Below are 23,897 nucleotides of genomic sequence, written 5' to 3'. Positions count from 1 at the left end.
TCCTGCCAGCAGGTTTAAAGGGACCAGTCTCCATCTCACCCAAGGCATTTATGGAATTGCAGACCATGCTATGAAACAGTTAAGTGCTGATTTTATTCCCAGTGAGAGCAATATGCTCAAATGCATCTCTCCAAAAGTGGAGGAAAGAACAAATACCTTGTTGGTATCCATGAAAATTACAAACAGTAACATATGACACAGAATACAAGAGAAAATGTACATTCAAAAGAGCACTGCTGACTTGAACCCAGCATGAGACTTGGGGCAGCACAACCTAAGAAACCAGATCTGTGGGAGTCCCTAGGCCCTAGGTGACAGCTCAAATCTGCAAGTCCTTGTCCAGTGCTCTGGACTGGACAGTAAGCACTCTGTAGCCTGAGATGTTAGAACAGCCTCAAATTAGAGAAAAAGCAGAATGATTTTATGCCTCTCTTTCAATAATACTGATGGCAGGTCTGAAGCAGCATCAGGGAAGCCAGCGATGATTCTTCACACGGGGAAGAAAACGCCAGGATTTATCCAACCTGCAACTGCACGTTGACTTTGGGTTGTGCACCTGGCATTTTCAAACACACTTTTGTTTTTTCATTCTAAGAACAGCCCTTTAAGGAATGTTTAGAGAGTTATGCTGAATTCAAACCTGTCTTGAAAGACTTGAATTTACTTAAAGGACAGTAGTCTTTCAAAAAGTTTGCATGCAATTTCCCACTGTCGTTAGTGGATCATTAACTGAGGGCGACTATGAGATGGGGAACAGGAAGAGAAGGGCACCTCAGTAATAAACCATTGAGCAGCTAAAAAGCAGCAAATGCTTCCAGCCTCATACAAGATATTCAGGCTGAAAAACTGGGAAGTTAGCTCAGCATGGCTCATGCCAAACACACAACAGTGTCTTATTTCACAGCTGGTCAGACCAGTTTTCAAAATGCAAATTTAAGTCACGATTTTCACCAAACTTCAGGAGGGGTCACACCTTCACCACTAGACAGTCACATCCCACTGGGAAGATGTGAGGACTACGCCTTGGAAACTGCAAGGGAAATTTTAATTGCACTTAAATTAGTCTGTCCCATAACAGGTCATGGATTTTTACTTTTTTAAAAATTAACTAAAATTGGAACTTTGTCAAAGATCAGTATGTAGATGTCATCTAAAAAGGTGCTTGCAGGTGCAGCAGGCTATTTGTTTCATTATAACATTTGGAGCAAAACTAAAAAAAAAATTCTAGATTTTTTTTCTAGAAACTTCTTCTTTGTTTCCCACAGATACTTAGGTTTTGTTTGGACTTAAGGGAACTGGAAGAGATTTGGAAAAAAATAGAAAACATTTTCATGGGGAATACAGAACACATTTTCATGTGAGCAGAACACATCATTGACAGAAACAGCTGAATAGTCCCCACCACGTCACAGGCCTTCAAACCATGACTGCACCTCCACTCTTGTATCAAGCACTGGAGCACAAATGGACCCAAACGCTCACACCCAGTGTTTCCAGCAATGTTTCCAGTTTCAGGAATAAGTTATAAATAAATACATGTAACATGAGTGCTAACTCATCAAGCACTACTTAAGCCACTACTCAGCTGACAGACACACACTTCAGTCTCTAAATTTCTCCACATTCCTGAAAGCTAAAGCTTGGAGGTCATGAAGTGGAAGTAGAAAAAAGGTTCATAAATGCACTCTAAAATTCCTGGGATTGTCACAAGTGGCATGTGAGTACAGATCCGAGAGAATCAATGCCCAGCTCCTCAGGAAGACACAGGCCCTTGAGGAGGGATCAGTCCCCAGGCACCATCACTCTGGGTACACAGAGGAGTTCCATTCAAACCCCATTTTTCTCTGCTAGGTGCTACATCATAGCTATTGCAGAGTCCTCAGTGCTGCTCTCCTGCTCCAGGCCCAGCCGGCGGATGGACTCACTGTATTTCTGCCGCCCCAGCTCAATGATGGCTTCAACCTCATCAGCAATGTCCTGGCGGCCACTCTCTTTCATGGCTGTGATCAGCTTGCTCACACAGTCAGGATCCTCTGAGTTCTGCTGAGCCCATGAGAAAAGCATGTCCAGGATCTGCTTATTGAGGTCCTCTCTGAAGAAAGGAGGAAAGACAGAGGTAACCAACACGCTCTCCTGAGCAGCAAACCTTACCTAAGTCCCAGCCACGGCTGGAGTGTTAAAGAAGCCATCCTGACACACAAAGCACTCAGTGAGCCTGCCTCTTTCCTACCCAGCACCCAGGAGTTGCGGTTCCTGCATGAACGTTTCTCTATAAAGTATCTTCCTAACAGAAGTATCAAATTAAGGCATTCTTCTTTTGAAAATAATCTCCTCACTTGAACACAAGTTTGACCATAACAAGTCTAATTCTCTCCTACTGTTTTGGCTTTTTGGTCAGGCTGCATGTCCCGTGATGTACCACAAGCTCTTTTTGAATAACAATGATATTCACTATTAAAGCCATAGATCATTTCTCTTTGTAAGAGATGGAGTCTGGCCAGGAATCCGATCATAGAACAAAACAGGAATGCAACTCAGCTGAACTACAAAGCTCATCAGGTTTGTTATTTCCCAATTTTGTTTTTCAAACAAAAAAGCTTTATTTTATAATGGCAAGAGAACATAATCAGTTTCCCATTATAAAAGGTATTATTTTCAGAAGAATCATTAGTCAACCCACCTTTAATCCAGGGAAACAATTACAGTGCAAGAACTTTCAACCAGCCAAGCACTGATTTATACTATTACACTGCAGATAGATGGACAGCTATATAGAATGCATCGCTGTTGATTACTGTGTCCTATTCTCACCTGTTATTGTATCCTATGCGCTCAATCTGCTGGTAGGTCAGGCCCAGGTTGAGGCCGATGCTCTGCCAGTCAGCTCCCACACGCCTAGCAATGCTCAGCAGGTTTGCCTGTGTCAGGTAGCCAGTCTCAGCATTGCCCAGGTTCAAGGGAGGGAAGGAGAAGCCATACAGGGGACTGGGGTTCTCATCCCACCGGGGTTTCAGTTGCTGTGTCACAAAGAAGAGAGAGAAAGAGCAATCTTTCTTTTTGTAGAGGACAGTGTCTGGCCACTCAGTCTCCACAGTGAAATCTCCTTCCTTCTACTGGGAAGAAAGGAAGTACTTGGGGCTGAAGGGTCAGGCTGTAAGAAGCAAGAAGGACTTACACTGGCAGTGACCAGCAATGCTCACTGCCTCAGGAAAATATCAAATTGTAATGCTCACAATCATAGCTCACATGGGAAATTTCCTTTCCTGCATTTACAGAGCAGTTTAAAATAAGCCACATCCCTGAAGCATATTTGCCTCAGCAGTAAGAGAGCACTTAGTCTAGGTTTGTAGCTGAGGTTGCATGTGTCAGAAAGGGATGTGAGATCATCACACGTGATCGGAAGGGAAGTATTCAGCCTACCAAGGTATTTATTGTTTTAGGCTTCTCAAATGTCACTTAAATTCTATAAGCAAAAGTTGCATTTCTCACTGTAACCTACAACCCAGCCTTTAAAGCTCACAGCAGAATACCTACACTCAACATCTATGTTCAAATCCAGCATAACTACCTCATCCTATTCCTTTCTTTTTTCCTGCTGCATGAGCTGTGTGACTAAGAAATTTATAAACAAAACAGACGCTTCCCTTAATTACAGCAAGCTTCCTTGCATACTACATTCTCATTTATTCAAAGGATCCACCCTCTCTGACTCTCTGACCACCCACCCAACAAGCCTGTGCTTGACAGGCAAGACGAGCAGGAGAGGTGGAGCCCACTCCCAGCTCTTTATGTTCTCGTTTCAGAAGAGCTCGCTCACAGGGAGTGCAAAATCTCCACCATGACACGGCTGGGCAGCTATTTCTTGTGGTCATTCATTGCATGCCTTCTCATGGAGGAAACAAAATCAGCTGAGCAGAAATACCACGCTCTTACCCCATCTAGATTAATTTTTCTGTAGGAGACAACTCACAGGCAGTTTGATGGGCAGAGTAGCAAGCCAGAGGGAGTCTGAACCTTTTCTCCTCCTGCTGGCATCTTCAGGGATGCTATCTGGAACTGCCCCTCTGTAGAAAGAGACCTTTGCAAAGAGAAAGATTGCAATGAGGCTCTGATTGAGGCACAGTGGCCCAGCCTATTGGCACCATGTCTTTTCTGTTTGGGAAAGAATGAATTCAGCATTCTCATCTATCCTCAGCCCACAAATATGGCCTCTCAATTATGTGTAACTGGGAGGAGCACTGAGGTTCTGCCATAAAGGCTGGACTTTCTCCTAGCACCCCAAAAATTAATGGCAGGAATGTAAGTCAGACATTAAGTTAAGTGATGAATGATCTTCCTTGACTGTTCAGAGTTTAGTCAGTGAAATGCAAAGCCAGAGAAAGAGGGTAGGAAAAGAGTCATGCCCAGCACTCAGAGATTATTATAATGAATATTATAAAAGCAATGATGAAGGAGGAAATAAGAAGTCAGTGTAACTGGTTGTTCACCTGGCCTTTTACAGCTTGGCCTTTTCTGTCCACAGGAGAGGTCACATAGATTTCCTTCATGTTCTTCAAGTGGGAATAAAAAATAAATGAGAGACGTCCATCCACGCAATCAGGGCGATCTGTGCAGAGAAGCAGGAAGCATTCAACTTGTGGAGAAAACTTGTGCAGAAGCAGATCAGTCATAAAAATAAACCCACCTAGCTATTGCCCTCTGCAGGTTTACAAGAGCATGAGAAGAAATGAAAGTCTGCAAACAGCACTTTCATAAGGAAAAGTAGACGGAAAAGTTATGTGACCAGAGAATGTGACAAGTTCAATGTCCAGGGGCTGGCCGCTGTGAGTAGTAGGTGAGCTGGAGACAGAGAGGAACACCATGGAGGAGTACAACACACAGCAGAAACACATCTAGGGCCAGAGCGGGACAAGAGGGAGGTAGGTAGGAGCTGAACGAGCCCAGCACTGCCATACCCATATCAATGCTGATGCCTCGCTCAAAAGCTGCAAAAAATTGCTCTCCCTCAAACATCTCCACCATGTCAGACGGCTCAGGTCCTCGATAGCGGTCCTGCAGCTTCTTCAGCACTGGGTCAACCTGACAAGGATGACAGTGTTTGGTCAGAAGCACATCTGTGCCCCAACACATGTTGCTATACCCATGATGTTCCTCACCTTCAACAAGGAAGACTAATTTACATGAAAAGGATGTAAACAAATTAACAAAGACCCATTAAAAAACCATTTCAGCATTGCCTCTGTCTTTTTAAGAGGTCTTTTTAACTTCAAAGACAAGGAGGGATTTACTTGCTACCATATCCCACTCGCTATTCAAATGCCTTTTCTCTGCAAAAAGACACATGCTACAATAGCACACAGCTGAGGACACCAGAAAGCTCCTTTTGGCTTTGTAGCCTGTGATCACGGTGGCAGTGCAAGAGTCAGGTTAGATTCATATTTCTATTTGTAACAGTAAACCTCTCTCACTCTATGACCATTCCCAGCAGGATTACAGACACATCCAAACAACAATCTCACTCTGAGTGTCATTGATGCCTCATCTGGAGACAGTTTTAGCCCACAACCCAATATAAAAAATCCTTGCAGATGTTTGTGTCCACAGGTCACTTCAATACAGGAGCACAGGTAAAGAGAAGGAGCAACCAGAGCAGAGAATTATGCAGAGCTGGATATGCAGCCCAGTAGGGGCAGTCTGATAAAATAACCCTCACCTCACCAAGCTGCACTGTCTGCCAGGGGACACGTTCTCCACAGCTGCACACTCATGCTCACACTAATCTGAAACAACACTGCTGAGGGCTGATACCCCTAGGAAGAGGCAGCAGAAGAGAATGCATGAGCACTTCTCATCTCCTTCTTGACAAAGGTCAGCCAGATTAGCTCACACTCATTGCATAAACTAACCTGATGTTGCATTAAAGCAGACTAAGGAGTGTTCATATGTTCTGTTCCAGTGCTTGAACTGAGAACATCAAGGAACATAAGGAAAATTACCATTTCTAACCACTCCAGCTGAAAACAAAGCAGTGCTGCTGCCCACACCACTAGCCATGTCAGACAAGTGATGTGTAAACTTTGACTTAAATTTAAGGCAACATGTTTTACCTCATGTTTGCTGGATGATAGTAGTATATACATGGCCAGTAACTGTGGTTCAGCTGATTTTAGCAGCCCAGTCCTCAGGGTTTGCAGGGGAGAAAATCAATGCATGGCATTTGCCACTGCATAGAACGAGGTTTTTTCTTCCCCCAGCTCCCTGTGAGTCAGTATCACACCACCAACAGTGTGGTGACACTGCTGGTCACTGTTCAGTGCACTGCTGCCATTACATCCTACAAAGGGAAGCCTGGGAAGCTCAGGAGCAAGGCAGTGCAACCCAGATCAGACCTTGTGCTTGGGGACACACTGTAGCAGGACTTGCTCAGGATCCCTCTTCCTCTGCAGCACAATGAAGTTCACCTGGTACAGACGCAGCCGCTCATAGACCTTCTTGGCAATGCCTCCAATGTAGGTCTTGGTGGTGTACCAAAGCCAGTACCTGGAGACAAGGAATTTAAAAAAAATGAGGGACCCTACCCAGAGAAAGGTGCCTGTGTCACAACCACACAACTGGAAAGAATAACAGGTACAGACAAAGTGCTACAATGGGCCTGACTTGCAAAAGGAAAAGGGAACAGACAGAGTTAATGTCATGGCCTCTGGTCAGAGTGTTGGAAAAGCAAGGCAGAGGAATATCTCATCTTCTCCTCAGAAATAATCCTGCACTTACCATGAGAAGTGAGTGACTTCAAACACTGCATAAAGATGGGTGAATTCCAGCACCACCTCACTGGTGATGTCATTCCAGGTTTGGCCCTCCAGGTCACCATGGAGAATATGCAGCCTTGACTGATCCAAATTTAGCCCTAAAGACACCAATGATCAAGAAATGCTATATGCAGCAAAAACCTTTATTCATGGCTTTACAAACCCAGCCACAGGTTTGGGTAATTTACTTTTTAAAGCCACCAAATAAGGGTTCACAGCCTTCTCTTCAGCATTCAGGGCTGAACTTTGGTCAAAGAAGAGCAGCAATAAAAGGACCAGGTTATCCCATTGCTTTTGGGATATCCTGGGAAAATATGCAAAATATGCATTCCCACCAACAGATTCATTAGATAAGTCTCATCACTAAAATCTAGGGTTATTAATTAAGTTATATCTCTTTCTAATGTATATGTCACAGACTTTTCAATCTTGATGCACTTCAGGCATACAACACCAGGTGATGTTATAATGAAGGCCATGTATTTCTTTACAAGAAAACCAGGAGAGGTCAAAGAAAATAGGAGTAAGGAGACTGAGGGTACTCAGCAAACAGAGGCATCCCTGGCATGACTGAGGCTGTTTTTAGCAGTTTTCAGAGTGGGATGTGCCTCAGCATATAATCATACATTTTTAAATGCAGTGGCTCAGCACCTGATTCATACACAAGGAAAAGAGAAGGCAGACCCCTTGGAGGCAGCATGTTCATTTCTTGCTTCAAGCTATTCCCAGTCTTTTACAATGCATCTCCTCAGTGGGCAGGAGTGCCTCTCCAATCCACCACAGTAAAACCAGTAGTTAAAATACACATGTGGTTTGGCAGAGAAGTCCTTTTGCCAAGACCATTCTCCCAGCTTGTCTGGTCTGTGAACCCCAGCCCTGATCTGATGGACCTGAACTACCTTCAGCTCCCACTGCTCTGCACCACCACACAGTCAGCGGACACACCTTGCTGTTCCTGCAGGAAAAGCAGCAAGCTTTAACAACAAGAGAGGCAAAATTCTTTCTTGCCCTTTGTGGTTTTCCAAATATCACATTTCCCTTTGTCAGTTTTGGTAATAAGCTGACCTGTGACCCCGGGTGGAAGAGGCAGCTGAATTCTCACTGGTTTGAGAAAATCCACCGTGGAGTCCTGGGAGAGGTAGAGCAGGGGACTGGCTCTGCACCCTGCATTGGCTGTGATTTCCTGTATCTCTTCTGCAGAGACTGGCAGCACCTGGATGTGGCAGACAGCACAGTGAGCAGAGCAGTCAGGCACCAAATTCCCACACTGCTCACTCAGTTCCTCCAGCACCCAGCAAGCAAATGCTGCTCTTGCTGCAGGGCCCATTGAGAAATAAAGCACAGTGAACTTCAGCTGAAGTCTGGCAACCTGTCAGGCTGGGATGGACTTACGGTATTACAAGAGCATCTAGCAGCTCTACAGAACAATTAATTTTAGTGGGGTGATTTTAGAATTATATCCACATTAGAGTCCCCCACCACCCCCAATTCTCACTGAGCTGTTTTGTTAGGGTCAGTTCTGCAAGGGAAAAAGAGGCAAAATCTTTTTGCGTTCCCTTCATAGCAGCTACCCGCTGGTCTGCTGGAGATCCCTTTCCCACACAGGGCAGCACAGAGCAAGGCCCATGTTGCAGGGAAGTGAAGAGAGAAGGTGATCTGAGATGGGTCAACCCATGAAGCAACCACGTCTAGACATGTATTACCCTAGGGCAGACACCTCTGCTCGGTTCTGTACTGAACATGAGAAAACATCTGCACCAGAGCTCACCAAAAGGCATGCATACCTGCAGCTTGACACTACGAGGCTCTTTGGTGACTCCAGGAGGAAAGATCACTTTGATGTTTGGATCCACACTGGAAAAGAGCAATGTCCCCTCTGCTGGCACTTTGCATTCATTTTGGACAAGTCGAGACACAACAAGGAACCAAGAGAAGTGAAGGACACAACAGTGGGCCACACACTTCTGTGACAGAGGACAAAGAAGAAAACATATAGGCATATAACTTCATACAATAAAGGCAGGAAAATGAGTACCAGCCAAGCAGAAGAAAGTACTAGATCAGGGATGAAACATGGCAGGATGCAACTCATAAGTTCTCTCCATGAGAGGAAACCTGGAGCTGAAATCCACTACATTTTATTGCAGCTGGTCAAAACACAGCTCATGAGATATTTCAAAGAGGTTCACTCTTGGCTGGGCACAACCAAAGAGGGGAGCAGGAGCAAAGCGTGTCACTGGTAATTTCAATCTGCTCACCTTTGATTTTCTCTTCTGCTTCACTCTCGTTTTCAGATCATTCCAGCTCTGCCCACTGAAGGTCCGAACTACCACCTCATGCTGGTGAGGGGTTTGAGGTGAGATATATGGCATCCAGATCTGCACCTCCTGGCAAAAAAGCATTCCTGTGAGACACCAACTGAAAGGATAAAACCAAGGCCAGCTCTGCTCTGTGGCTTCCTATGCAGACGAGGGAGGGCAGAGCACAGCCTGTATGCAGGGAATCAAAGAACCTGCTCTGCCCTGCAGTCTCTGGGGAGGTGACAGGAAATGTCAGGTCTGTGCTGTGGACTGTGCTGGCAGGAAAGGTTCAGCAGCTTCTGAGCAGAAAGGGCAAAGCAACCTTTGCAGTGAGCTGCTGTCAGCCATGATGGGGCTGGTAGGTGATGTGACTACTCCCCAGCTTGAATGCAAACCACACAATCAGATTTTTAGAGAAGGATGAAAACCATTCTCCTTTCAGACTAAGGCCAGATGCTGGACTTACCCTCTGGTAGAGCAGGGGGGTTGTGAGTGAGAAAGGTTATAGCTCAGCTCAATCAGGAGCACTGGGGAAGGCAAAGGTGCCAGATCAGCACAGTATCAGAGAAGCTGGCCATCTCCTTTCTCTCTGCAGCAGGGCTTCTTTGAGAGGGGGTCCTGCAGCTACTTAAAAGCACCAGGGATGGAGGTAACTGTCTCACAGGTCCCAAAAGGCGCTCTCAGAAGACTCTACTGAGCTACTGCAAAGACAGATTCACCAGGAGGTGACCTGGGTATACCCTCACCTGCTGGAATTGGATCCCATGAGGCTGCAGCTCCAGGACTCTACTCAGCAGGACATCATGGTGTCTCAGCTTCACCCACTGAGGATCCGGCGTGAGGGATTGGAAGTGGATCTGCAGAGGGGCAGAGGCAGCCCCCGGCGGAAAGTAGAAATGGATGCCACAGGCCAGGACCACTCTGCAGCCTTCAGAGGTGACAGTAAAGCTTCCAGAAGACATGCATGAATTTATGACATTGTGCAGTGACTTCAGCCCTCAAAAAATTGACAGAATAATCTCATACTTGTGTTTTTCACTGGCCTAATGAGGCCTATAGGCTCCTACACATTCCTGCAATACCCACCATGCACCTTGTCTGTAATGTAAGTTATTAAGAACACAGGCTTACCTGCCCTCTCCTGATGGAAGGAAGAGTCTTTTTAGCCTTCTGGTACTGGATTTATCTGTGGCAATAAGAAGATTTGGGTAGGAGAAGGAGACAGTGGTTACTTAAATCAAGACAGACAAGAAAGGCTGAACAGTTTTGGCTTAATCAGAATCTGACAGCAGTCACTAATGGAATCCTGGTCACACTGCAGTGGGCCCCAGAACACACTGCAGCAAGAGGATGGCATGTGGCCTCGAGGTCCCAGGACATACTGAAAATGCTAGCTCTCCCCCAGGGAAACTCAGAAGCAGAGGGAATTCAAAAATATTTCAGTTTACCTCTGCAGCTCTCAGGGCCGTGTTTGATTGCCTGGGGCCACCCTGGGAATCGGTGCTTGCTCTTGTGAACATCAGCACCACTGGGAAACTCTGCTCAGATTCCTGCTCATTTCATCGCCTTCCTCTTGGACTAAGAGCTGCTCCTCTGCAGCCTGTGAACCTCAGGAAAGCAGGAGGTAACTGCACAGCAGAATGACCCCTTGCTGTTCTCTGAGGTTCTAGCATGAGCCACCACAGCCTTAGGGCCATGCAGGAAGTCCAGGAACTGGTGCTCACCTCTTCTAAAAATGTTGGACTCTTTTAGGAATCTCTCCTGATCTGTTTCCTGCGAGACACATTTTCACTTCCACTGTAAAACCCTACCAAGAAAGCCCAATTCCAGGGACCACTGAGCCCTTCAGACTGAGATAGGCCTCAAAAACATAACTAATACTGTCTGTATCCTTACAACTTAATAATTATTCCAGAGAAATAAACGCTGATCTGATTCCCCCCTGCTTGTCTTCTCTAATCCAAACCCATCTACACCATGCTGGGCTGAGTGAGGGAACAGCTGGGCAGAACACACAGCAGCAGAAGCCTTGCAATTACCAGCCTGCGGGGATGGTTCCTTTTCTCCCAAAGGATTGCCTCGGACGCGCACGAACGGCAAGGTCTGGATCTCAGCAGGGATGGCACGGAGGCAGTTGTTCTGCAGATCAAGTCTGGACAAGTAGGGCAGGCTGGCAAGAGAGGCAGGGACTGTCACCAGGAGATTGCTGTGGAGATGCAGCCGGCGCAGAGACTTCAAATTGGCTGCAGGTTGGAACAAGAAGTGACCCCCCATCCGTGCTGTTAATTGCATTGCATATCAACTCGAACCCTCCCTCTCTCCTCAGCCCGTGTAAACACACACATAATGAGGGAAAAGCACAAAAGCTTAACATCCCTTTAGCTCACAAAATAACGGAGTGCAAGGAATTAGCTGAGAGGCAACACAGCCGCCTCTGTCCTTTCCTTTCCAGCTACAAGTAGGACACTCCGGTAACAGCATCAAAAATAACCTCTGTCACAAGAAATAGAGGACCCAGGAAGCTGGGCAGCAGAAGTCAGAGCCCAGTTCTGTGGACTGGTCCACACCGCACAGTGTGATTTCAAGCCCAGATTCTCATCCCATCAGCTCTTCTGCTACTCAAAACCAGCCAGGCCAGATGCTCAGTCATTGTAAATTGTATTGAAATCTCAGCAGTGTCGCTGATTCGCAGAAACAGAAAGCGTGGTCCAGAGAGTTGTAAATGCTCAAAGGCACTGACTGAACTAAGCATGATCCTTCTGCATACCCCTTCAATGTGGCTCCAGTATAAAATGGTTTATGCTAACGACTCTGGGGATAAGACCAAGGGTCTCAGAAGTTGTACCAAAAGCTTGGGAAGCCCATGTCATTCTCTTCCCCAATAAAATACATACCTAGGGAGTCTGGGATGCTCAATAAGCGATTCCCAGAGAGATCCAGCTCTGTGCAATTGTGCAGATTTCCAACTTCTTCAGGGAGCAATTCCAAAGCATTTTCTGAGAGATCCAGATCCTGCAGCATTGACAACTCCCCAATGCTCTGAGGTAAGTCTTTCAGCTGATTTTTCATTGCAGAGAAGAAAGTCAGTTTGCTCAGACAGCCAAAGTCCTCAGGAAGTGTCACTAGGCTGTTGTGGCTCACCAGGAGCACACGGAGGCTGGGGAGGTGGACAATGCAGCTTGGCAAGGTGGAGAGTCTATTGAAGCTGAGATCCAGGTGGGTGAGACACCTGAGGTTTCCAAAGTCTGGTGGCAAGCTTGTCAAGGAGCCATGCTGATAGGAACCAAACTCATCCCTAGCATGGCCACCTGGGTGGAGGGAAGTGGAAGAAGAGGTCAGTATGCTCCCAGGAGAGCTCACCAGCCTCATGTGAGACTCAGCACAGAGATCCACAGGATTGGGAGTTACTGATAACAATGGGCAGCACTAATCACAAGTACTCAGGGAAGTGAGTTTTCTGCTCCATGCCTCAGTTTCCTGACCAGCCAAAGGGGTGTAACAGTCCAGAGCTGTTATGAAATTAGGAGATGCCACAGTGAACCAGAACAGCTCTGCTAAACACATCTGGAGTCAAAGCTCAGAACGAGCCAGGCCATCCCACACATTTACCACACTTCAGCAGGGTGGCCCATACACCTCCAAGATCTCACTCTCATTCCCGACTTCTTCCTTACTACCAGTGGCCAACACACAACACTTTATGGATCAAGGAAATAGTCCTTGCCCTCAGGGATTTATCCATGCTGCTGAGAAGCAAACAGCCCTGAGGACTGAAATCTGCCCTTGCAAGACTGGAGGGCACAACTGAGGAAAGAGCAGTGAAAACGTGGGAGGGGAAAGTAGGTAATTCAGTATTTTGTGGGGCAGACAGCACAGAGAGGGAAGAATGAAAGTTCCGTATTCCAGCTTGTGACACTCAAATTAGAGAAGGGCTGCACCCCTGGAAAATAACTTGAGGAAACAAAAGGAAACTTCCAAACTCTTCCACTTGTTCATTGTTTCATACTCCTTCTCTACTGTTTTCTATTTACATCCATATACAGCAGAGGGCACCAAACATTTTTTTTATGCTGCATAATGGTACAAAATGAGAACAACCAAACAGGCACATTGCACTTTGTACATTAGATTATACTGAACTACTTTATTGCACTTCAGGATGCTCAGGGCGTGTGTACATCTCACATATAAGACTGATAAAAGGCACTGCTGTTATTGCCACCTTACTAAAAGGGGGAAAGACAAATCAAATTATTCACTTGAGAAATTTGTGACAGATATAGGAAAAAAACCTCAAGACTTCTCAGTTTTCAGCTGGAACCCTGAATTCTGCCCCCAAACTCCCCCTTTTTGTTCTTATTTCATTTTAAAATTCTACTTCCCAAAGAGCAAATTATTCAATCTGATACAGAAATTATACAAACTGTATTGATATCCTACCACAATAAATAGATGAGAGAGTCAAAGAATGATCTAATATTTATAGCTCTAACAGTTATTACACTTTGCCAAATTACATGCACACCCTGTGTCCTACTTTAGATAAAACGCTGAACAGCCTCTTCTGGTCTGTCTTGAACTTTGCTAAACCTACAGTCACTGACAGTAAGCAAGGATTAAGCATGGATTGATTTAGACAGAAAAACAATAAAGACAGCTTATTATACTCTCAAAAATGAAATAGGGGCTGAACTGTCACCAAAAGATTCAAAACCTTTCAATCCCCCTCTTCTTGCGTAACTGCAAAAATGCTCTTCTTCTAGAGAATGGCTACAGAAAATGCTGCAGCATCAACCCAACAAGACTCTAAAAACCCAGTCCCCAGGCAGCTGTAAAAACAAAGGGAGGAAATAAGAGTCCAGAAGCTGTATCTTGTTGAAATCTGCATTCAGCTCTGAGCAAGGCTGAGCCAAAGCTGAGGTAAGGGGCACTGGAACAAAACACTTCCAAGGGCAGTTTGTCCTGCAGATGTGGAGAGAAGGATTAACAAAAAATCTGAGCCTAGAAAAGCTGGATGGTGATGGGCCCCGGAATTTACCTTTAAGCACCAGGGATTTCAGGTGTTTCAGGTGAGGAAGGCTGTCCAGTGTGGTGTCAAGGAGGCAATCGTTGCTGCTGAGCCGGAGGAACTCAACCTGGACCACCTCTCCCTGTTGCTCCTTGAACAGCTGGAGGAAACGGCGGCAGCCGTCAGGATAAACATCCAGGTTCAGTCTGTTGTCAGCAAGGCAGGAGCCAGCGGGGGCAGGAGCCCCCAAAGTCCCCTCCCCACACTCATCCCTGAGCCCCAGCAGCTCTGCCATCTTCTGCATTTCATCCACAGGGTCCAGACATGCTCTGACTTGCCAGGCAGGCAGGCTCTGGCAGCACCACAGGGCAGCTGGGACAAGGAGAGGAGAAAAGATGGCTCTGAAAAAGAACACAGGTGCACAGTGAAGGCTCCTGCCCCAGTCCAGAGTGGCTGGAAACAGTTCATAATCACAGCAAGATGGTAGGAAAAATTACATGCATGTTACTGAAAGCTCTGGAGGCAACGAGCACAGAAATGCAGCATGACAGATGTCACAGAGCCTTCTCCTTCTAGAGAAAATCTCCAAATTTTTCCAGCCAACATCTCAGCAGAGAATGGAGCAATTATGCACCATCAGAATAAAGACCAATATTAACTTTAAAAGACATAAATGTAAATGCCTATGCCTAATGCAGATTTCAAGGTATCTTAGTAGGAAGCTTTACAAGTAGAGAAGAAAACTGGGGCAGGAAGAGCTGAGCCAGAAGCAGAGCCCAGAGGTGGCTAACAGACTGTGACAGGTCCTCATCGAACCTGGTTGTGAAACCCAGTGTCAATGGGATAAAAGCAAGTGGACAAAGGCCAGCAGAGAAAATGTGTCAGGGCCAGCAACAGGGTTAGAAAAGGCACGTTGGTGGTGCAGGAGCAACACCTCCTGAGCTTGGCAATTAAACTAGCTCATGGTGTGAATGTCGGGAGCTCTTTGTAAACCCTGCCATGGATCAAATTGGTAAACAGAAGTTTCCTTTGAGTGATGCAGAATTAGAACAAACTTGGCTCTAACATCCGAGGCCAGCAGGTCAGAAACAAGATAATGCCCCAGCAACACCCTGAGGAGCAGTGCTTTTACTGTAAGCCTGTGGGACATAGCAGCACTGATGCTCCCAAGGCACAGTCTGAAAAGGGCAGAAATGTAAAGGCAAGAAGAAGAGAAAGCAGAGCCCAGAGGCAGCTCGCAAATTGTGTTGGGTCCTCATTGAACCTTGTGAAACTGAGTGCCAATGGGATAAAAGTGAAACTACTGCTTTAGAATAAAGGTAAGCATTTCTTGCAAAGACATTGTGCGCAACATGTACACAGCCCCCTTACAGACATGTGTAAGAAAAAAGTCCATCAGCTATAGCTTTGTAAAACTATCAGTGGTGAAGGAACCAGAGGGCAGCTCCAGAAGCTACAGAGGCAGCCTCAGGGCCAAGAAACACAGATAGATGTGTGGTGCCACAGACACTCTGAAACACACACCTGCACATGGACACACAGCCCCGCACATGGACACACACACAGCTTTTCACATGGACACACACACAGCCCTTCACATGGACACACAGAACCTCGCACATGGACACACAGCCCTTCACATGGACACACAGCTCTTCACATGGACACACACCCCTGCACACGGACACACACTCCCACACACGGACACACAGCCCTGAACATGGACACACAGCTCTTCACATGGACACACACCCCCGCACATGGACACACAGCTCTTCACATGGACACACACCCCCGCACATGGACACACAGAACCTCGCACATGGACACACAGCCCTTCACATGGACACACACCCCCGCACATGGACACACACCCCTGCACACGGACACACACCCCCGCACATGGACACACAGCTCTTCACATGGACACACAGCCCTGCACACGGACACACAGTCCGCACATGGTCACACACAGCCCCGCACATGGACACACAGCCCCGCACATGGACACACAGCCCTGCACACGGACACACAGCCCGCACATGGTCACACACAGCCCCGCACATGGACACACAGCCCTGCACACGGACACACAGCCCGCACATGGTCACACACAGCCGGGCCTGCCCGCAGCACCCTGTGCCTGGCCCCGTCCCCCCACGCCCGCTGTCCAGGCCCCGGCAGCAGCCGCAGCCGCGCCCCGCTCCGGGCCGAGCTCGGCCCCGCTCGTCTCACCCCTCCGCACCGGCCCCGGGCACTCGGCAGCCGGGGCTGGGCAGGGCAGGGCTCTGCCCGCCACTTCCTGAAAAGTTCTCGGCGCTGCGCCGCGATCCGGGGCGGGACGGCACGGGGGAGGTGCCAGAGGCCCCGGGACGCGGGCTGGATGCTATGGAGAACCGTGTCCCGGAGTCCTGCTGTCACAGCAAGGGCACGAAAGGAGATTTTCCCGACACGGCCACGGCCCTGGCACCGCAGCCGGTCCCGGGTCGGCTCCCCTGGGCTCCAAGGGAGCGGAAGGCACGGGCAGCTCCGGGCGTTGTGCTTATTCCATACAAATCCAGGGAGAGAAATGGAGCAGGGGCTGCGAGTCTAAGAGGGCGCAGGCCTGGGGCTGCCCTGAAGGGAGGTTTGTAGCCAGGTGGGGGTCAGCCTCTTCTCCCAAGCAGCAAGTGACAGGACAAGAGGACATGCTCTCCAGCTGATGTCCAGGTTCAGGCTGGACGTCAGGTAGAATTGCTTCACAGAAAGGGTGGTCAGGCATTGGAATGAGATGCCCAGGGAAGTGGTGGAGTCACCGTCTCTGGAAGTGTTTAAGGAAAGACTGGATGTGGCACTCAGTGCCATGGTCTAGTTGACCAGGGTGTTTGGTCATAGGTTGGACTTGATGATCCCAGAAGTCTTTCCCAACTTACTGATTCTGGGACTCTGGATGCAAGCTGCACATGGCCCTAAGGGAAATTTCTCTTCCTACAGGTAGTCGACAGTAACCACTGACTACTGCTCCAAGCTCTGGCTCAGTTATAACACCCTGAGCCTGGTTGTTTTCTGAGAGCACCTGAGCTACTACAGAAGCCCCACCACACTGGGGATCTCTGGGGCACCCCCAGGGCAGCAAGGCAGGGACAGCCACAGGCCACGCACAGCCCTGCTGCTGAACCAGCGCTCCTGCTTTGTTTGGGTCCAATGGGTTTCAGCACAGTGTTAACTTTTTACTTCTATTCCTTTTCCCAGTGCAGGAAATCAAGTGAACAAGCACAGGTGGTAATGCCCATAATCCCATGGCAAGACCTTGCCACAGGATTACCACCTCCCAGCCCCACAGCACAGGAGAGCAGCCCTGTCCCTCCTGCAGAGAGCCTTGCCTCAGTGTGCTGTCCCTCAAGTGGGTTGGTTCTGTCACCCATTATGCAAGAAGCTGATCCATGCACGGAGTTGAGGTATTTCACAGAAGCACAAAGTCATTCAGATTGGAAAAGACCTCCAAGGCCATTCAGTCCAACCCATGACCAATAGACCATAGCACTAAGTACCATGTCCAGTCTTTCCTTAAACACCTCTAGGGAGACTGACTCCACCATTGCCCTGGGCAGTCCATTCTAATGTCTAATCACCCTTTCTGTGAAGAAATTCTTCCGAATGTATGAGCTGAACCTTCCGTGGCACAGTTTGAGGCTATGTCCTCTTGTCCTGTGCTAATTGCCTGGGAGAAGAGGTCAACCCCTGCCTTTCTGCAAGCTCCTTTCAGGTGGTTGTACAGAGTGCGAAGGTCACGCCTGAGCCTCCTTTTCTCCAGACTAAACACCCCCAGCTCCCTGAGCTACTCCTCACAAGACTTGTGGTGCCACAGAGAATCTGAAACACACACCTGCACATCCAGACCCTTCTCCAGCTCCATTGCCCTTCTCTGGACACATCCCAGCACCTTAATGTCTGTATTGAAGTGAGGGGCTCAGAACTGGACACAGGGCTTGAGGTGTGGCCTCACTTGTGCCAAGTACAGAGGGATGATCACTTTCCTAATCCTGCTGGCCACTCCAAGATCATCAAGTTCCACCACCGACCAAACACCACCGTGACAACTAGACCAAAGCTAACTGGTATGTCCAGCTGTTCCTAGAACACCTCCAGGGACAATGGTTCCACCACCTCCCTGGGGAGCTTTTTCCAATGTCTGACCATGAAGAAATGCACAGAGGCAGGCACTGGCTTTCTGGAGTCACCACCCACTGCCCATCTCTGCGCTGATACGAAATAAACAAATATGAGGGCTCTGTGTGTGGATCTGCCTCACATGCACCTGGGGGCAGAACCCAACTCAGGGGACAAATGGAGGGGACTGTGCTGACCCTACCAGGCCAGGCCAGGGTAGGATTCCAGAGCTGGAGGACAGTATTAAGCTGTGCCAGGGGAGGTTCAGGTTGAACATCAAGAGTAATTTCTATACAGAACGAGTGCTCAGGAGTTGCAGCAGGCTGCCTGGGGCTGGCAGTGCAGTTACTGTTCCTGCAGGTGTCTAAGGAAAGACTGAATGTGGCACTCAGTGCCATGTTCTAGTTAACAGAGTGGTATTCGGTCAGAGGTTGGACTCGATGATCGCAGACGGTTTTCCAATCTCATTCACTCTGTGCCTCCGCGATTCGGGCAATCCCGACCATCCCAGCACAGGCGCCAAGGCCGCACAGCAGGCCCACACCGGGCAGCCCACGCTCTGCGCATGCGCCACCGGCCGCGCTGGCGGCGGCCGCACCCGCGATTCCCCATTGGCCTTGCGCTCTGCCCGCCGCTTCGGCCCAATGGCAGCGCTCGTTGTTGAGGGGTGGCGGGAAGAAGGCGTTGCCGAGGCCGCGCCCCTTCCTTTCGCCGCCGCTCTGCCCTCGCGCGCGCACGTCCCAGGCCGCTGTCCCTCGCCGCCGCCGCCGCCCAGGTAAGCGCGCGGCGCGCCCCCCTCCGCGGCAGTGGTGCCGTCCGGCCCGCGCGCCAGCCCGCCGCGGCCGCGGGGCTCGGGCGAGATCACTCGGAGCGGGGAGGGGGGGGCAGGAGGGGAGAACGGCGGCCATGTGCTCTCCCGGCCCGCGCCTGGGCCGCGGCTGGCGGAGGGACGGGACGGGCTGAGGCGGACTCCAGGGCGGCAGTGCCGCGTTGCCGCTTCCTTTCGGGAGAGGTGTGCGGTGCCGGCGCGGGCGGGAGTGTGTGCGGGCCTCAGCGTGCGGGCCCCGTGCTGGCGCAGCCTGCAAAGCGTGGCCTCGCCGGCCGCGGATCTCCCTTTGGAAGCGGAGCCAAAGGATTGTGGCTCGGAGGGAGCTGGGATGGGCCGCCTCGGAGCACACGTAACTCGGCCATGCTGAAACTCTGGTCCTGTCTTGCAGGATGCGTTACGTCGCAGCTTATCTGCTCGCCGTGCTCGGGGGCAACGAGTCCCCCACGTCCAAGGACTTGAAAAAGATCCTCGACAGCGTCGGCATCGAGACGGACGATGAACGCATGAACAAGGTGGCGTTGCCTCTTAGTTCCAGATGCCCCAGCCCGTGCCAGACATTGGAGCTCTTTCCTTGGCTTCGGTGTTCCCGTTGCCTCCCTATTGGTCTGCTCTTACGCTATTCAGACATTTGGTGATCCTTACCAGTGTGAATTCTAAACACTGCTGAGCCAGTCATAAGTTTTTACAACTTTTGTTAAAAGTCTGGCTTCCTTATTCAATGCCTCTGCAAAAGTATCAAATATATTCAGTACCTCTATTGAATATATTCAATACCTCTGTCAGTTGTTGCTGGCTTCTGGGAGTTCGGTCTAATCATTGTCATTGAGATGGTGGCTGCATATAAGGATGCACCATAAATGTTCTGACATGGTGTGTAGTCTGCACTGAAGGTTCACTTCTTATTTTTAGTCAGTATCGATTCAGAGCTGGCACTTCTGAAGGCCTGATACTCAGCAATACATCCTTATTTAGTGTGCTGCAAAGGAGCATTTGTTTCCTCACCAAGAAACATAGGCAAGTAATGTGGAGATTAAAGGTATTTGAGGATAATATATAGGAATATTTTGGAAATTATTATGAATGTGGTTGTGTTAAAAAACGACTTCTAAAGAGTATCTTAGTCAGAATGTTTCTTGTGATATAATAGATCCTCAGCATTGTGCACCTAAAAATATTTGTCAATGGGGAAAAACCAAGAAGCAATAATTATCACTTGTCACATACTCCTATGTGAGGTGTTTCCAGAGAGGTAAAGGTAAAAAGAAACTGTTTTCCCAGTATTTCACCATAGGCCCAACAAGACAGAGGGTTGGCTGAGCTGATAGCATCCTTACTATGGTTTGGAATGTTGGTTTGAACTCGTGGTGCTCCCGTTTAAATGCCAGGTCTTTTGATTTTGGCTTCTTTAGGTTTAATGCCTTAATAAATTAATTGCTTTATTTGATCCTCCAATATTCAGAAAGCTGTTCTGGAATCTTGTTTGGTCATAATTTTTTTTTGTTGTTGTATCTTAAGCCTGTATAAATGCAGTGAAGTCTTAGAAGCACCTTTCTCCTGGATGGAGCAGTCATACAGGCACATAGTTTCACACATCCCACACTCTGTAAGCAGAAGGTGCCTGTTGAAAAGCTCTTGCTAATGTCCTTTAGCTTTGGCCACTGACTCCTGATAGCTGGGACTCACCAGTAAGTTCTGGAGCATTATTTTTAAGTGCTTGCTTTAGCAGTTTTGGGGTTTGTGTTTTGCTTTTGTCATCTCTTGTTATACAACAATGGTCCTAAAATTAAAGTTGGAACTCTGTGTTCCCGGGCAAGGATACAATAGCTTGGCTTTTCACATTTGGTAGGGCTAGGAATGGGACCTTGTGGTTTTGGGTTCAGAACCCAGTGCTTCAGAGCCTCCCAGGGGCCATTAAGCAAGAAATGTAAACAGTCCCTCAGTGACTTACACTGTTGGTGGGGCTTCCTAATTGGTTCCACAACATCTCTGTATCCTCTTTTTTCCAAGTTCATTGGATTAGTTACGAATTCGGTAACAGATTTCATGAAAATGCTTCAAGTATTGAAGACTTAGCTGAAGTTTTCATGTCAAAGTTCTGTTCCTGGCACTGAGAAGTAAGGAATTTTGGGGCTAGATAAGCAGCAGGATGGAGGTGCTGCATATGATTGATTTATCAGTACTTGTTTAAATGTAGGTTATTCTTATGCTGTTTGGAAACTCTAACATTGTAAATTTTACTTACAGGTTATTAGTGAGCTGAATGGAAAAAATATTGAAGATGTAATTGCCCAGGGTAAGTAGAGGCTCTGAGTGACCCAGGTAATTGCCTCTGTTACTTGGATGGCCTAGACCTGAGAGTATGGAATTGCTGCCAAGTCAGACTCTTTGTTCAGCATTGTGGATCACAGCTAATTGAGTGGAATCAGGTCCATTCTAATTCCCTGCAGGTCAGTGCCAGTACCTGCTGGGTTTCGCTTGTGGACCACATTAAACTGGAGAACTGAAGCATGTGTGAGCTTACTGGAAGTCTGCTCATGATGGAGTTTTCTGGACATGTTGATAAGAGACTGAGCTGTCCTTCGGGGTCTCTAGGAGATGTTTTGTGTTTCACCCACTTGTGTGCACCCGTGATGTAAAGCATGAAGAACAGGCAGTTGGCATTGGGGTGCAGCTCCACCCTCTGCAATGAGCACAAGCCTCTCCAGTGTGCATCTCTTGTAGAGCTCTCAGAATCCAGCATTGCCTTTTCCCTGAGACAGAACTCTGAGGGCTGATTTCCGTAGAAATTTGTGCTGTTACTGAGGCTAGAACTTTTTACGTTAATTGATTGGGTCATAGGGCTGAAGTAAAGCAGAGCTGAGGTAGTGCAAAGGTTTCTGATTAATGAATTTTTATTTTCTTGCAAGTGTGTAGGCACAAGGGAATTTGCAGACATATCTTTGTTTAAAGGTAGCCAGGACTTTGCGTGGCCTGGCTGTCAGGAGCAGGCACTGGGCATTTCTGTCCATGTGGTTTGAAAGACCTAAGAGAGCTATTATACTCGTGGTTACAACACACTTAACGCTGTCTCTTTCTGTAATACTTTAAATAAATTGTTTCTTAGAACATACATGCATATGAAACATGTTTGTTTACTTTGCTAGTTTAATTAGATCTTGAGGTAACAGGGAATTATTTAGAAACTGATTCCCAGAAACTGGAATACAGGCAAACAGCGTGTGTACGTGACCTTTGAATGCCAAGGGAGCCTTGGTATGTGAAAGACAAGAGGCCAGAGAGCTAGCGGGCTTTCCAATTATGAACAGAAAGCAGAAGTCTCAAAGGAGATGCAATAGGGTTCATAGGGTGCTGAGGAATTTGTTTAAAATACTGTACTCTTTGCCATAAATGAATCAATCTTTCCCTTTCTCTCCTGTAAGTGTGATCCAGTTACGCCCTCAGAGTTCTCTTTACCCTTAAAGGGGGAAAAAAAAAAGAAGAGCACGGGAAGCCAGGAAGCCAGTGCTGCCATTGTTACTGTTGGGGTACATTATCACTTTCTGGGCTACTGTGCTGTATTCATAGAACAGTGTGGGTGTGCGAAATTGAATGTGTTTGCTGCTATTTTTATGACAGCTTTTGGAAGAAAGACAGGGACTTTTTGAACAGAAGAAAACTTACTAATAATATGCTGCCAGTGTTCTTGGGATAAGCTTTTGTGAATCTTAAAACTCCTGAGTGTTTTTCACAGAACAGTTTATATTTATCATGAATGCAGCCTCGTGTTCCTTTCAGCAGATTAGTGACAGGTTCAATCCATGAGACAGGCTCAGTTTTTTTCCTGCACTTTTCCATTTCCCCTAACTTCTAAGCCTGAGATGAGCATGTAAATAAATACCTTCTCTTGTGTCCCATTCAGGTAATGGAAAACTTGCCAGCATGCCGGCTGGGGGAGCCGTGGCAGTCTCTGCTGGAGGAGGCTCTGCTGCTCCTGCTGCAGCTGCAGCCCCTGCTGCTGGTGAGTGGAGAGGTGTGGCTCCAGGGCAACTCCTTTTGTCTCTGGAAACAGCCTAACAACTGAGTCAACATTTCAGGGCTTGTCCACTTCAGCAGTTCAGTATGCGATGGAAATGTCAACTGAACAGTTGCTTTTCCTTTGGACAGTCAGAAACATTTGCTCCTTGTCTGCCTTATGATTGGTCTTGCTTAAAACAGAGAGTCAAGGAGACTTGGTGGTGTAAAGCACATTCCTGCAACTGTAGTGCCTGTATCTCTTCAGTGTTACTTGGTTGCTGAAAGGGAATGAGATGAACCCTGGAGTCTCCAATACCAGTAGGCAGGGGAGCTGAGAACACCAAAACTTGTATCTTGAAAATCTGTGGTGCAATGTAATACTGACTATTCACTTGGTCTTTTTTTTCTTCAGCTGAGGAGAAGAAAGAAGAGAAAAAGGAGGAATCAGAAGAATCTGATGATGACATGGGATTCGGCCTCTTTGATTAATTATTTGTTATAGAGAAGTTATTAAAATTCTTTGTTTTAAATGTTTTTGTGTTTACTATTATTACCATGCAAGTGCTCTTGGATTCAGCTGTTCCTTAAATAGCTCTGATGCAGCTTTGATTTTTATCTCTCTGCAATAGGTGTGTGAATTTTCTGACACACTGTAGGACTCGGCTCTGAGAGTACTGAGGAGATGGCAAAGCTTGTGTGAACCTGGATGTTTGTTTTGACACTGCTGTTTCTTAAACAGTATGTGGAAACTGAATCTTCCTGGTGTTAGCCTTCTCCATTCTGTTTTGCTCTCGGTTACTCAGTGAAGT

At 47.6% G+C, this 23,897-nt stretch overlaps 2 protein-coding genes and 1 non-coding gene across 4 annotated transcripts; 2 read left to right on the top strand and 1 right to left on the bottom strand.

Annotated features, from left to right (window-relative positions):
• Positions 1-92: 92 nt before the first annotated feature.
• PIDD1 (p53-induced death domain protein 1) lies at positions 93-16,406 on the bottom strand. 2 transcript variants are annotated; one of them, XM_038139537.1, is made up of 16 exons: positions 16,353-16,406; positions 14,148-14,518; positions 12,004-12,417; positions 11,149-11,352; positions 10,241-10,295; positions 9,856-10,057; positions 9,068-9,196; positions 8,594-8,773; positions 7,875-8,022; positions 6,772-6,907; positions 6,390-6,540; positions 4,956-5,079; positions 4,488-4,606; positions 3,971-4,078; positions 2,812-3,017; positions 93-2,092 (listed from the first exon to the last, which is right to left on the bottom strand). In XM_038139537.1, the coding sequence occupies exons 2-16, from the start codon at positions 14,419-14,421 to the stop codon at positions 1,855-1,857; spliced, it is 2,688 nt and encodes an 895-aa protein (XP_037995465.1). In that variant the 5' UTR covers positions 14,422-14,518; positions 16,353-16,406; the 3' UTR covers positions 93-1,854. The 2 variants fall into 2 exon arrangements, with proteins under 2 accessions (XP_037995465.1, XP_037995466.1); XM_038139538.1 differs by having other exon boundaries at positions 6,462-6,540.
• A 2,518-nt stretch (positions 16,407-18,924) lies between these two features.
• On the top strand, positions 18,925-23,619 carry RPLP2 (ribosomal protein lateral stalk subunit P2). Its single transcript, XM_038139504.1, has 5 exons — positions 18,925-19,041; positions 19,484-19,607; positions 21,340-21,388; positions 22,994-23,092; positions 23,501-23,619. The coding sequence occupies exons 2-5, from the start codon at positions 19,485-19,487 to the stop codon at positions 23,575-23,577; spliced, it is 348 nt and encodes a 115-aa protein (XP_037995432.1). The 5' UTR covers positions 18,925-19,041; position 19,484; the 3' UTR covers positions 23,578-23,619.
• Positions 21,520-21,652, top strand: LOC119702229. Its single transcript, XR_005257289.1, has one exon. It is a non-coding gene; the product is annotated as a small nucleolar RNA SNORA52 (small nucleolar RNA).
• Positions 23,620-23,897: the final 278 nt, after the last annotated feature.

Source organism: Motacilla alba, chromosome 5, assembly GCF_015832195.1.
Source record: "Motacilla alba alba isolate MOTALB_02 chromosome 5, Motacilla_alba_V1.0_pri, whole genome shotgun sequence".
Lineage (NCBI taxonomy): Eukaryota > Metazoa > Chordata > Aves > Passeriformes > Motacillidae > Motacilla > Motacilla alba.
This window is presented reverse-complemented; position numbering and strand designations above follow the sequence as displayed.

Bases quoted from the DNA above. Each gene is read 5' to 3' on its own strand.
- RPLP2 (XM_038139504.1), top strand. From the start codon at position 19,485: ATGCGTTACGTCGCAGCTTATCTGCTCGCCGTGCTCGGGGGCAACGAG. The intron at 21,389-22,993 runs GTAAGTAGAGGC...TGTCCCATTCAG, and splicing joins TGAAGATGTAATTGCCCAGG to GTAATGGAAAACTTGCCAGC. The intron at 23,093-23,500 runs GTGAGTGGAGAG...TTTTTTCTTCAG, and splicing joins AGCTGCAGCCCCTGCTGCTG to CTGAGGAGAAGAAAGAAGAG.
- PIDD1 (XM_038139537.1), bottom strand. From the start codon at position 14,421: ATGCAGAAGATGGCAGAGCTGCTGGGGCTCAGGGATGAGTGTGGGGAG. The intron at 12,418-14,147 runs GTAAATTCCGGG...CCCTCCACCCAG, and splicing joins GAAATCCCTGGTGCTTAAAG to GTGGCCATGCTAGGGATGAG. The intron at 8,774-9,067 runs GTGAGCAGATTG...CCTCTGTCACAG, and splicing joins AGCAGAAGAGAAAATCAAAG to AAGTGTGTGGCCCACTGTTG.